The sequence below is a fragment of the Epargyreus clarus genome, unplaced genomic scaffold, assembly GCF_041222505.1.
Source record: "Epargyreus clarus isolate Ecla_fem2 unplaced genomic scaffold, WU_Ecla_fem_2.2 ptg000019l, whole genome shotgun sequence".
NCBI lineage: Eukaryota > Metazoa > Arthropoda > Insecta > Lepidoptera > Hesperiidae > Epargyreus > Epargyreus clarus.
Window position 1 is genome coordinate 6,898,578 of NW_027332227.1, and position 14,994 is coordinate 6,913,571.

Consider the following 14,994-nt stretch of genomic DNA (forward strand, 5'->3'; position numbering starts at 1 on the left):
TTTGAATCTGTAAGCGTCAAGTGGGGCAGTTTAATGGAACGCAATTCTCACCTTTATTTATAAAGATATAGATTCAATTACAATTTATTTATTATTTACATGGTGTTAAGTGGTCATTAATGTTCATATGAGTACATATCTTTTAGCTGCAACTGTTTTTATGTTTCAATCGTAGGTATGGGTCTCTTTTCGGAAGGAGCTTTTGATACCTAATCACATAGCTCTAACGTTAACTAACACGTATTTTAGGTGTTACTGAAGTTATATTGGATATATTTTCAAACCGACTATAAGATAAAGTTTAACTATTTTTTCGACGGTAAGAAGCGTGACCTAAGATTTAACATGCCTTACGTAGTATAGAAGGTTACATGCTTAGCCACGCAATTATCCATTCAATTTCCGGCTTTCCCCGAAGTTGATCAACTTAATAAATCGGTTAAAATCTAAACTAAAGCCGCGGAACTATGTAAAATTCTTAGATATCTATAGAAAACTTTTTAATTGAAGTGGATCACCATAATGCTGTTGAAACAGAAATAGTCGGGTCGATACAAACGGATAGCTCTACCACCTTGTATTTACAATAAAATAAAATAGGCCAGTGGATATTTATAAAGACTACCTAGTCTTTATAAATATCCACTGGCCTATTTTAACAGCTATTTATAAATGTAAGCACTTAGCTTAAATAGTTAATCAAATAAAACTTTATATCTATGGAAATATTTTTAATGACTAAGTTTCGTTAATATAAATTATAGATCTTTAATATAAATTATATATTAAAATTTCACGTTATCTATGTAGGTATAACGTACCACGGAATCGGGCGACAAATAGCATTGCTTTTTCATTTAATCATACGCTTATTGCCGAATAACCATGATTTATGAAGTAATGCATGAGAATACGTGTATTGTATTGTCTTATTAACTGATTATTATTGGACAAAGTGTATCGTAGGAAGCAAAATTCGGAGAGCAAACCGCACTAAAACCGGCTGAGAGCGCCAACTTTACACATCTAAAACAAGAACTGGATATCAGTATAATTTAATTAGATATTAATGTGTCGTCTCATGAATAAGTTATAAGGATTATATTATACAGTTGGATAAACTCACAAACTTCGATTTGTTTATTTTTATATCAAGCTTCAATGCAACTAATATAGCTACGAAAATATAATCGTTCTTCTTACATGTATCCTTATTACAGGTATTATTTAGTAAGTCATTTTTCTTATTTTGTTTCCATGTTAACTGATCGTAAATTTTACATGAAATAGGGCAGATAAAAATAAATTTGGATACCTATCTAGTTTGCTTAGTTCCCAAAATCGAGGGATTTCGGGACGGCAAAGTTTTAAGTAATACCGTTACTGGTCAAAATAACATAACTGAGCAAAGATAAAAGTACGCAAGCCGACCCACGATCGAAGGTGATTAAAATAATAGATAATTGAATTTAAAAATATAGGTACCGGTAATATATATCCGAGAGCGTGGGTGTCACGGTGTGTCACGCGGAAGTGCGTTAACGTACTACCGGTACAACCTCTTTCGTCATCTTTTGCTTATCCGTTCGCCATACTCGGCATGAAGTTTAGGGTCATAGATGAAATTTATAAGTCTTTAAAATTAATAAATATTTTGTATCGATGTACCATAAAATAAAGTCATCTATAATGTGATATATTTAAACACATACACAAAACACATATATAATATGATATGTTATGAATAAAATCCGTTGTTATGTTCATAGTTAGAATATGATGAAATAATTACTATAGTTAGTCCCGCTACAAATGATTGATTGCCACATTTTAATTTCATATGTAAAATATATTTTTATTCAATTTTCTTGGAATATTGTTATTCAATATTCCAAGAAAATTAAATAACAATAGACTCAACGTGAGCTTAGTAACCTCTAAGTATCATGAGTTAAAGTTATTACCTAACGTTCACGCTAATAGTTTAATCCGCTTATTTATTTCTTAAGGCGATTTAAGCTTATGATTATGTACATATATATCTCCTTTTCACTTAGAATTTTGAAATATAACGTTTATTTACAATACAGGCGAAGCTATTAGGTACGTTTTTATACAGTCCGTATAAAAATGGCAGCGATTCGAAGCTCTTTCCACAAAGTACTTCATTACCAGATCTTTATCCGACTACAAGTGGCAGCCTAATGCCAAAAGATGTCCATGGACGTAAGCGACTACATGTCATTTGCAAACTCACAAACCTACTATTAGTAGCTACTTTATTTTTTTTTGAAACCTAATTAGCGTACGTAAATCTTTCGTTTTACTAGTTCAACCATTCGCACTCGTAGACGTAGGGAAAATATTTGATTAAAACCTTATTCAAACCCAGAGCCTCATGTAAAATAGCTTAACACAACAAGTGTTCAGTATGGAAACATGACGATATTATGTAAACAAACTGCGTTGACAATGTTACTGGCAGACGAGCCGACTGGTCATGTGCTGTTACTAAGGTGTAGTCTTTTTTGTATGTTTTTGTTAAAAGAAACTCGTAAATTTTGGTTATTTCTCGACCTTAAATTAGTGTTACCTACATATGGTTGCAAAAAATAATATATTTTTTGTCTGCCTATCTGTCTCTATTAGATTGATTTTGAAATAGGTTAAAACTATTTTTGTTAATAGTTTATGATGTCAGGATAATGATTTTCATCATAATAATTAATAATAAATACAAGAAAAGCAAAATTTCAAGATCATATTAAAAGTATTTTAGATTCACCTTGTACACGTATCAAATAGTGCAGATGTTTAAAGCAAACATCGGAATACTAACCTAACAATGGTTTACGATACATCGTACTACGTAGGTACATTATATTTGGTCACGTGTAATGTAGTGTGTCTGATAATCTTTTATGTGCTAGTAATGTAAATTTGATATAAGAGGTAATATGCGTTATATGAATCTGCTGGTAATAGAGTCGTTATGTATAAAATGCACCGCCCCTATATATATATTTATGGTTTATCGAAGTTTGTTATTGTAAATTGAAATACACAGAATTTATGGTTATAACCTTTACAAGTTACACTTATATATTTTATAAATAAAAGCGTGTTAATATAGGTGGTTTCTATTCGGCTAAAGATTTAACTCCTCAAGTGATGTACGTTTTATTATTATATCGTTCCTGTATAATACTAGAATGTTAAACAAATTCGTTACTATTAGTGGACAGAACTAGTATGAAACACATTTTTTAATAAAGCAGGACGATGTTTGGGGTGGGGTGGTTTCGTAAAAAGTACATATTCTATTATCCATTTTCAACTTAATTTCACAGTACTAAAATATTTATGTAGAGACGCCTATCTGTGCAAAAAGTCCTATCTAAGTTGATTAAGAAGTTCCATAAGATAAACTTACAGATATTCAACATGTTAGTATATTACAATGAAGGATATGAACTTAGAAATTTCCAGTTATTCTTGATTTAATCGCAAAACATTATTATTTAGGTACTTGTATAATTGTAGCGCCAATATAGGTTTACATCTGTGTTAAGTGCCAACAATACAGTGCCTATGTGTCACTGAAGTGCAATGTCTGGCCACGTGCTATGACTGTCGGGCAATTACATATTATGTCGAGTTACGCCACCGATTGTTTGGTAACAGTGAATAGTACTGAATAGTCATCACATTAAATTTCATTTGTATATTTACTCGTATGTGAAAAACTGCATGATTTTAATAAGTATTTAATTTAGCGTAACATTTTAATTGTTTGAAAATCGTTTTATACTTATTTCAAAATTATGATGCATATAAAATATAATAATGCTTAATAATATTAATTATAAATGGTATGGTAGTCTGGCATTTACTTTCTACTTTTAGTCACGAGATTCTGACCAATTTATTTAAAGTGTAATGTATTAAATTAAACTTTTGTTCAGAGCTTAAATACTTTTATAGCTACGAAGCTATATCCGACCGGTATCTATAGTAAAGCAATATTAACGTTCCTGCCAGTTCGTTCGCTCGGAATTCCAATATAAAGCTCCTCTATATCATCTTATTACAGTAGAGCCCGCTAATGTGACACATTCCGTAGCGCAAAACCCAGTAACGACCTCATATAAAAAGGGTTTGAGGTTGGCTAAGCAATGTGTTCGATGCTACTCATAGTATATTATGTGAATGTGAAAATATATATGATTTCTACAAATTCATGCATAGTCATATGTTACGAAATAATATGTAGATTACAAAATATTTCATGTATGCAATGTATATTACATTAAAGTTCGAACAGTGAACTTTTCTCCATATTAATTGACGTCCACAGCTTGCAACCCGAAGGGCCTCAAACGTTTAAAATTAGGACACATTATTAGTACTGATGCCAATTCCGAATCATTTTATAGGGGTTCGCAGAGTACATTTAAGTGGTTTAAGATTGAGTACTACCGTACGTACTTAGTTTTATCTTCCATTGAATAAATTTACTGTAAATACACTGGATACTGAAAAAGTTTCAATTTGAATTGACACTTCGATCTAAAATTTATCCTCATGTTTGTCCTGTCAGTGAAAGTAAATGATAATACATAATTAAAGTTATACTAACCAAGGTTTGCAGGCGTCCTACGTCGCCTCGCTGCTTTCTTCACTGCTATGGAGACGAGCGAATCCATTTCACTCCCGGAATCCCACCGCGCTCTTTGGGGAACCGGCCGCGCCAACACACGCGCATCATCCTCCGTATCTCTATCACTGCTCGTCGGCGGCAGATTGGACTCATCGCTCTCAGGAGGAACGGCATCCACCTTCACTGCACTATTAAACACACCGATCATAGTCACATCGTGAATACCATCGGCACACGTGATTGGATGGGTCAAAGTCCTCTGAATATTACTTTTCCTGTGCCTAACTTTCACTGACCCCTCCGACAGAGATCTTTTGCCGTTTAACTTGCTGTCTGTTTTGATATCCCCTCGAGCGCATTTTAAGTCTGAAGGAGATAAGGACTTCTTTCTGGAGTTCCTACGTTTGATGCTCCGTTTTTGCCTACTTGACTCTCGTGTAGTCTGCATCGTCGCTACATTGGCGTGGTCTGCAAAGAAACAATAGCGGTGTTAGCACATTTCCGCGTGTGTACTTAGTGTCTAGTGAGACAGTTAACTGTACCTACAACTCTTACGCAATATATCGTATATCAACTTGAGGCAGAAACAAAGTGAATGAATACAGACATTAACTTTATTTGCAAATTGTATTGCTTATATTTTCGTACTAATCGTTAGTTGAGTTGTCTATTCTTAGCATTACAAATAATAATAAGTAGTTAATAGTTTATTCATTGCCAGCATAATTTAAAATTTGTAGAGTCTAACTGTTTCACAAGGATTGTTAAGAGAATAATTAAATAGCAAAGTCGACGGAAGAGGCATTGGAAGTGCATTTTAATTTAAATTCCTTGCGGATTTTATATTTGCATGTAGTTGTTTATCAAAACGGACACAACAAAGTTGTTGAGTTTGATTCTGCACGGTATGCTCAGTTGCACGTTTTTCATTAGATATAATTATGCAAAATAATATAATATCATGGTTATTTTGCCCGTATTTGCGGCGTTTGTACGTCGTAGTAATTTAAATGGCTCTTAACACAAAATAAACTTATTCGTAATCATAAGGCATTTACATAACAAGTAAATAATAATAGTACACAACACAGTAAAGCGACACAGTAAAACAACACTTCACGAAGATTATATGAATACGATATACAATTAACATAAATAAGATCAAAGTTACGAGTTTAATAAATCACTACACAAGAGATGTGAACGCAATAATAAATGCCCTTAGCGAACGAATTCTATTCGGTATTGAAATCAAGATATTGCAATAAAAATACCTTTCCACAAACCGCAACCGCAAACCGAGAAAATTGAATGTTACCTACACTGCATGGTATCACTGACACAAAACAAACACACGTCACTATATTATCTGTGTAAATTAAAATGTAATCACGGAACAGATAAGCACAACATTTTTTGCACGATATCTTTGAAACGATTGGAGCGAGTAGTGGTGTTCACGTGAATAGTTCTGCTTGTAGTTTAAAGGTCGCTACCGACGCGACCGAAGCCAACGGTCACGAACGCCTAACTGCCGTTCCGACTGCATTTTAATGCCAGCTCCACACTCACCGCCTAACGTACGGCATTCCAATCCGAGACAAGCTAAGGATTACTAAGGATCGTCGGCTTCCTATTTAGTCACATGTCGCAAGTGAAGAGACACAAGATTTTTACTTAAGGCTACGAATGTTATTTGCTTTTAACGTTGGCCAAACATTAGGGTTATAAGTAAACATAGGTATATCGATATTTTACGAGTAGGAATATTGCAAAGCAAGACGAATATCAAACAAAGTAAAGAAGCAAATCTAAATATAACCACTTATTTGCAGTGTGGAGCTATAACGATCATTAATCTTTTTCGTTTTTGAATTCCCTTTGCACAAAAGAGCATATTTATTATATACCAACCTAATTGTATACTTATTTTTCACAGATATTATAATTATGTTTTTCTCTATTCGATACGTGGCCTTCTACGCTACGCTTCGGATCTATTTCTATTATTCTCATAATTTTGCTCTTACAGATATTCTGAACAGAAATAACATATTATACCTATTCTGCTGGGTTGTGAGTATAAATGAGTGTAGAAAGCTAAGTGTGTAACGAGCATAATAAGGCACGCACTACATGTATTGTTGCCCACAAGGCTTCCAGAGACGTCACTATTTATCTGAAAACGGAGAGTCAACTTACAGTAATTATTGTAACAAGATTCTAAGTAAGTGCAACACGTTTTATTCTGTCTTGATCACGTTTTCGCTCAATTGCTAAATTGTTCTGTTAATGGCGAAAATATTACGTTAATTCACCTTAATTACGTTAGGTTAATAAATGTAGGTTTCAAGAACGTAGCTAGAAAAAACGCGAAAGCAATAAGTCAACATTATACTTTTATTATTTACTTATTTGTACCTGACCATAATTTAGACATTACGTATCTTAGAATCTCATTTAGCCTCTAATGAAATGAGACGTACTGGTTTAGTAAGTGCTCACCAATTTTTAAAATACTTGAGACGAGATTTAATATTTAAAATCTTGCACGACAATTAATGTACAGAAACTAAGAGTAAATAATATTCGTGACCTCGTATTATCATGACGTACAATATTGCATACTAAGGGTGGGTTGCATCGAAAGCCCGTTTAAAGTTTGCGTTAAAGTTAAACATAACAGTAACTTTGACGGTAGCGGTGGAATGTAAAAATTCTGTGTTGCACCAATTTCTTTGTCATTAACGTCGTTTATGTCGCTGTCACCACAATTTTTAGTCGACGTTGACAGTTAAAGAACTTGAAAAATACTGTAACCTTAACCGTTCGCAATCGAGAGGTTAATTTTATGTGTAAGTTATGGTTAACTACAATGGTGCAACTAATTAATTTTTCAACCATAGATTTGACGGTTGGTTAGGCTTTTGTAAACGTTAAAGTTACATGATGCAACCGACCCTAAGTAATATATAAAGTGCGTAATTAATAAAATTTAATGATTGATTCCGCGTTACATTTATAGCAAAATGCGTAAAGGTAAAGAATGGAGTCCACCTTGGAAATGAAACGCAATAGTAAGAGTCGTCACACGCGAGACATAGGTGTGATACATGTGATCCAAAATTTAAATTTAGATAAGCTCTATATTTAAATTTATACCACGATTTTAAAGAGACATAGAAATTTGGAGACATAATTGGCTTTTAAGTAATTACGTATCGATGCAGGTGTTATTTAATTTAGTAGTACTTTTCCGAGGCTTACCAGCTTAGTCCTCAAGGGTAGCGGCGCATCTGTGACCGACCTCAGAGATAGGAATATCTAATCCTATCTGGGGTTGGTTACAAATGTCCATGGGCAGCAGTGGCCACTTACCATCAGGTGGACTGCATGATGTTTGCTACTCCAATATTATAAAAAAAGTAATATTTTTAACAAGATATGTGAAGATTTATTTTCATAGCATCTTCGTATTGTGTGACCGCACTAACTGTTCTAGTTAAACCAACACAACTGCAAGGTGATGCGTTATCACCGAGAACATCAGATAAGGTAATGTTTATGCGGCTTGTGTTATAATAGTTTCCTTTCCGGCCATAATATGTAAACTATGCGTAATAACGCTTGGTCTCAAAGTCATAACATAGGATGCCCTAAATATTATTTACACGTTTGCGTGGCGCAGCATTTTAGCGTATTTGAAAAAGTTAAAAAAAAAAAGATTTAGATTAACAGTATCTATTCAATAATTTGGATTAATTGTATTTTTTCTAATAAAAATACGAGTAATAAATACTAGCTTTTGTGCGTGACTCCAACTGCGTGCATCCTCGTAAACGGTTTTTTTTCAGCTATGCATTGCATGTTTTATATGTACGTATTAGGTACTTCCCGGAAATATTTAGCTTAGTCGATTCCAAATCATCAGACAAATAACATTTAAAATCAGGTTTTCATCATGCAAATGTGTATACGAGCTTCGAAAATGACCGTTATTTTAAGATTACTAACATGCATACATATAAACTCTTATATGCATACAAAAAAGACTTAAATTTCCATAGATATTATCGGTATCGACCTTTTAAGTGAGTCATAATTTTATTACGAGGCTCTTGTATAAAAATTATTTTTATAATCGCTTAAGTCGCCATTGTTTTGTTTTATTTTTTTAATCCGTAATGTATTGTATTTGTGGTGTACCAAGAGAATATTTATCTGCAAGTATTTGAAATAAAGCAAAGAATGGTAAGTATATTTTACAAACCAATGCCTAATAATTATATCAGATTTGACAGGCAAGTCTAAAACCATATTTCTAAGTCTATACTTAATCTATATTAACGTAATCCTGATTAGTTGCCGCTTACAAACACCAATTACAGTTAAATAGCGCAGGTTTCATTGTTCTGTCACTGTAGGTGAACGTTTGATGTAAAAGGTTTAATCACAAATTATCGATGCATTTACAAAGCAATTAACTAAGCATCGATTAGCCAATATTATTATTACGAAAACTATGGATTAAGTTGCACCGTGCGAGAATTTCTGCGAAGATTATTCCAGTAAGTACTTCAAGCCCATAGATTTTTTAATGGTGTTGAAGATGTATTTGTAGCAAGAACAAATGGTAATAATGATACATATACCATCACAATTATGAGGAGAATAAAACTACTTGCTTACGAATTTAGAAAGAAACTTGAATATAATAAATAATTTACGGTGAATATTTAATTTTGCGGAAAAATATTATGTCTCTACTTCTCTACAATTGCACTATTGTAATATTCATTTTTACAAATAAATTTTGTACATGGATGTTTTCATGAAAATGACCTATGTGTTATGTGTTTACCTTATGGCTTAATTGTAATGACCATCGGTTAATATTGGCAAACTTAATTATTGGCAACTTCGTGAACTCTATCAAAAAAGGTAAACTCTATCAAAAAATAACTATCCTATTTTTGTAAAATTGAACATTTATTTGTGACTGCATATAACTTCGTTAAGGAATTAAATCAAACATGTCGAAAATATTTATAACAATATCGGACGTGAAAATGAAAACGATCATTTTTCCAAATAAAATGAGTTGTAATACGTTTAACTTGAACTCAATCAAGTGAACAATAAACAGTTATGATTACTGATGAGCAAGTACGACAAGTTCACCTTCCCATAAAACCGGGGTTACGCTGTTCCCATAGCCTCGAACAATGGGTAACACGTGTTTGAATGTTACGCCTTTGTGTGCGAGCCTTATCTTTACATGTTACTGACAACACTTTCGAAGAAAACAGACAAAGCTGCGTAAAAAGGGCGATTAAGCTTATGCCAAAAATAGAAGAAAATAAAAATATCAGTTAGTACAGAGATTGGATAAATTAAGATACCTTAAAAAGCGACAGATTAACGAGTGTAAAGTTTACGTTGTTAATAATATCATAACTTGTTTATCTTTGGGAATCGAAAGTTTTATAACATTAAATATGTAGTTTTTTTTATTTTCTTTCAATAACGTCAGTTTCACAATATAAATGTAATAGTTACCTCAGAAAATTTAATTACTATACTTAAACCAAACAATCGAATATCATAATCAAGTTTATTGTGCACTATTCGCACGGATAGTTATCTGGTATTTAGGTATTAAAATGTTTGAAATTATTGGATTACTGAGCGAACTAAGGATTTTATAATATGCTCGGAATATTATCACCGTAATGCTCATATTACCCAAAATTTTCTTTCTTCCTTGCTTTTATCGCACTTTGTTAATTTTATTCACTTTCAAAGAACGTATTTTATTTAAATTGATCTCAAAAGTCCTGAATTCATGTAGGTAAATTTATAGTCATGTACATAACATATAAATATGATGCTATATACATAGACGCAATTATGCTCGTAACTGTAATCTAATTTTTAAAGTAGAGCAAGCCAAAGACATCAGAAAATTGTTCTGATAACAGATAAAAATGATTTGACAATTTATTAATACGTGGATATACTAACTTTCATCGTTCTTAAAGTTATTCTTATTATTAGAATAATGATAGGTATTCGTTCAAATACTAATGTTGATATTTAATTAAATTTCAACTTTATTATTTTACAGATTAAGATCCAACGACCCTACAGAAATTAAGTAATATTTTTCTTTTCTTATGCCCTCCTTTCACTCGAATCCAAACATGGCCATGTGGAGTATGTGGACTGTAACCTTATTTTTTCGTTATCAGAGAGGACGTTGAACTTTGGATTAATATTGCTAAGGATGGGAAATGAAAAGCCCTGGATTGTACTTTTTCTACTGTCTATATTCAATTTAATGCAATTGTTATGAAAATACACATTATAAAAAGCGGTTGAGCCAGTATATTTCGACAGAAGAGGCACCATCCTCACACCTGTTTCCAGCGTTAAGCAGTTCGAAGGTGTGGACTTCGGTTAACCTATATTTTAGTTGACCATTAGATAACAAAAATGGCAACGCATGTTTATTGGGCTATCCGTTATATGAGCTGCTGTTGCCACTTACGATCAATTGGCCTGCGATCTCGTTTCTTACTTTAATCTTAACACTTATAATCATTAACGGCATTATAATAACATTCAATGTTCAATCAAGCACACTAATTAATATCTATTTACTAATTAAAATAGACACAAATTCTATTCAAGTCAACGAATCCAATTCTATAATTGTCCAGCTGGTTGACGTCACGGCTACTTAACTCGGATTGCAACAATAAGAACACGTTATTGAAAGGATAAAAGTAGACCGGTTCGCGGACCAACTCAGACTACCTGTTCCTTATAAACATTCTCAGGTAGTAAAAGCAAACGAGAGCAAAATATGCGAAAATATATAAATCCGATGCTGTGTAAAGGAAAAGTTGTGTTAAATGGAATTTACTGAGTTATATATCGACGGAAAGTTCTTGACCAGGAAAAGTTGTCACCACCACTGCACATACTGAACTGCTGCACGGACGGCGAATGTATTGTGATTTCAAATTTCAAGTAATATGTTTTGAACGGGGAATGCATCTTAACCAAGTAAACTTGCCATAGATGTAAGATCATTTTTCATTTTGTTCCAGATTTTGCATTAAATTGGGTGTAGGCCGAAGGCGATAAGTGTCTATTGATGAGTTAAGTGAGGAAATGTGTAATTTTAAGAGGTATTTCAGCTTAATTTCTCAAGTATATCGACTTATCTGTAGCTGATCTCAGATAGGATTTTAATAGTATTCGAATATGATTATATACGTAGGTACGTCCATTGGCGATGGTTACCTACCAATTATCACTAGGTGGAGAGTTTTCATTAAAAAGAAATTAGAAGCAACCTTTATCTACAATGTTGTAACTATAAATAGGATAGCGCTATTCAAGGGTAATCGGTAACTTCAAATATTTTTAAACAGGTACTTAGGTATAATACATTGTACATGTTAGTGACCATTAATTTAATTTAAAACAAAGCATTAAATTAGTAATTTTCGAAAAGAAAAATAACAGATTTAAGATTTAGAGAATAATAGAGATACACTACTATACCTATGTCATATATACTTTTTATCGCGATCTCTTCACACAATATTTTGTACACTCAATTTTAGAATACTTAATTAACAACCACTAATTACCAATCTGGTTTGGCTACAGGATGTGGCAAGTAGCATTTGTCAGTTTTTGTCGCCTACGTCTATTGCAAGGAATAAATTAACAACTAAAAGTTTTACAATTACAAAGAAGGAGAAGAAGAAGAATAAATGTAATTTCCATGATAATTTATATACATAACTATTTTAACGTCAATCACTGCTTCAGTAAGTTGGTGTTTTGCTGAAAAGGAGAAATGGATCCAGACTATGAATACGTTATATTAAGAATATGCATGCATATTCCTTAACCAAGTTTATAGGTTCTTGAATAAAAAACAGTAGGTAAAATCCGAACTGTATTCGTAGATAACGAATTCATACTTAGAGAATGCGCAGCTGGCATACGGAGCCTGTATGTTGGTTAATGAAAAATAAACTTGACTATTTATAAAACAAGCTATTAACATTAGCAAAAAGGCGTTCAATATAGGCTGTACTCGACAGGATGTAGCGGTAATGTAACATAACGCAATCGGTCAGATAAGTTGGAACGTATCTGGGACAGCGAACGGCCCGGTGCCACTTGTGAAAATGCTGACAGATAAATATCCCCCGGTAATGAGCACTAGCTATGATCGAGTGTATCTTTAACTGTGAACTGATAGCTGTAATTTTGAAATAGATATTCGATAGTATTTTTAATTATTGCTATTATAAAAATACTTCAGTCAAGCACTTAATAACTTCATTGCGTGATGAATCTAAAAAGAAACAGAAAAGGTATAATGTTAGTATTAGTACAATAAATAATGTTCTTCTCTTCGGTACCATTCAACTCGCGAATTAATCAATTTACGCTCATGTCGTGACTGTAACATAAGTCAATAAATAATAATAATAATAGTAATAACATAATTCTTCAATTATACCAATTCTATGGCTGGTACTTCAATGTGTAATAAGAATTAACGATTTTATATGCCTAAGCGCTGTTTGTACCAAATAAATTGAAATTCCCTTCTAAATTATTACCAAACGATTATGACAACCCACCATCTTCTCTAACATTCTAATTCATTAAAATATACAACTACAATTGCATTAGCCTGAAGATTTTATTACTATTTTGGTAGGTAATAATATTTATATTTCAAGAGCAGAAGAATATGTATTTTAGAGTTAACCTAACTAATCTTGTAGAAAGTAATGGTATGATATACCTATATCTGACAAAGGGAATTCACAAAGGATTTTGTAAGCCGCCCCAAACTATATTTTCTTCAATAAAAGGTACGAAATATACATATACTTAAATAATCAATTAAAATGATTTTATCTTTTACGTAAGCAGCGCGCAACGAACTAATTTGCACTTTTTGCATCTATGTGTTCATAACATATAAGCAAATAGTTGCGTGAGGCAATACACATTTATAATATAAAACGAAAAGTAGCCAATAATTGCATAATTTGTATGTAAAAGCCATGATTATACGTGCATATCTGTTGTTGCATATTAACATGCATAGGCCGACGTGCGAATAATATTGCAATATGTTATGTTGCAGTTTGCAACACTGGTTAATAGTCAGTTATGTAACTCGCCTGACTCCAATTATCTACTGATATTTAATAAGGAAGACTCATGGTTATATACTAAATGATGAAACGGTTTCAGAATTATATTAGTACGTTTAACCACGAAAAAACATCTTCATTATTTTTTTACGTAACCTTCCGAAAATTGTATACCTTAAGTTTGCTTATTAACCTATACATATTTAACATACTACTACTTCACCTTGTTTGCACTATTGTAAAAATTAACTATTGTCCTTAACCAGGGCCATAAATCACATTAAATGCTTTATTATTACAATACTTTCTTTAACAAATTACTTCCGTTTTAGTTAATTGATTTTCATTGGCATTGAGCTTTAATGAAGTGTGAAAACCGTAGACAATGAGAACAGCTACAAGACCGTTTGTTGCAAAAAGTAATTTATTTGAGGTTAGGGTATAATGCTATAGTTTTTATTAGGTAACGTTTGCGTCACGGAAGCTGAGCATGTCTTTTCCTACAGATGAGACGCAGTAAATCAGTGTAACCGGCTTTATATAAGTGAATTTCCTTATTGATTACATTGCCTAAGATTATTTTACTAGATATTATTTCTATTTCCTAGATGCCTTTTAACCTTTAATTAGAAGGGGCGATAGAATTATTTTTATATTTGTACACGGAATTTCCTTCTTTATTTCAATGTAAAGGAAAAAATAGGAAGAACAAACATCTTATTAACACTTTCAATTTCGCCATGATTTTAACCTTCCTACGTTTACTTCACTAGATGCAAAGTTCATCAGATTAAATCATTGTTAGCCTCTGACAATCAATTATTGTTCAAATAAACATCCGTGTTGTCTATTTGAATAATGGTGACATTTTATTTCATTTAAGTTCAAAATAGACACAAACATTATAGCTAGTTTTGCTTAACATTGAAATAATGTAGTTCAACTACGGCGGCGCCGCAAATACATCTATATTTTATTAAGAGGAGTAGTGTTTTATATTACTATGTTCTAAAGGTGCTCTATATCTATAATTTCGTTTCAAACTTTGAGCAGTTCCTGTTCCCGATTATTTACAGAAGTCTGATTTCGGCTTCACCAAGCATTAGATATTAATAATTTGACGGCTAGTGGTTT

The 14,994-nt window shown here is 32.5% G+C and overlaps 1 protein-coding gene across 3 annotated transcripts in view; it reads right to left on the bottom strand.

Moving 5' to 3' along the window:
* Nucleotides 1-14,994, bottom strand: part of LOC140750343 (uncharacterized) — a 101,591-nt gene that overhangs the window by 59,841 nt on the left and 26,756 nt on the right. Inside the window, exons 1-2 of one of the 3 annotated variants that reach the window (XM_073083805.1) lie at nt 5,983-6,195; nt 4,640-5,128 (exon numbers count right to left, since the gene is read on the bottom strand). In XM_073083805.1, the coding sequence (XP_072939906.1) occupies nt 4,640-5,128; nt 5,983-5,989 (496 nt within the window). In that variant the 5' untranslated portion in view covers nt 5,990-6,195. Of the gene's footprint in view, nt 1-4,639; nt 5,129-5,934; nt 6,196-14,994 lie in introns of those variants that run through there. The other 2 variants (XM_073083807.1, XM_073083806.1) reach the window with 2 other exon arrangements.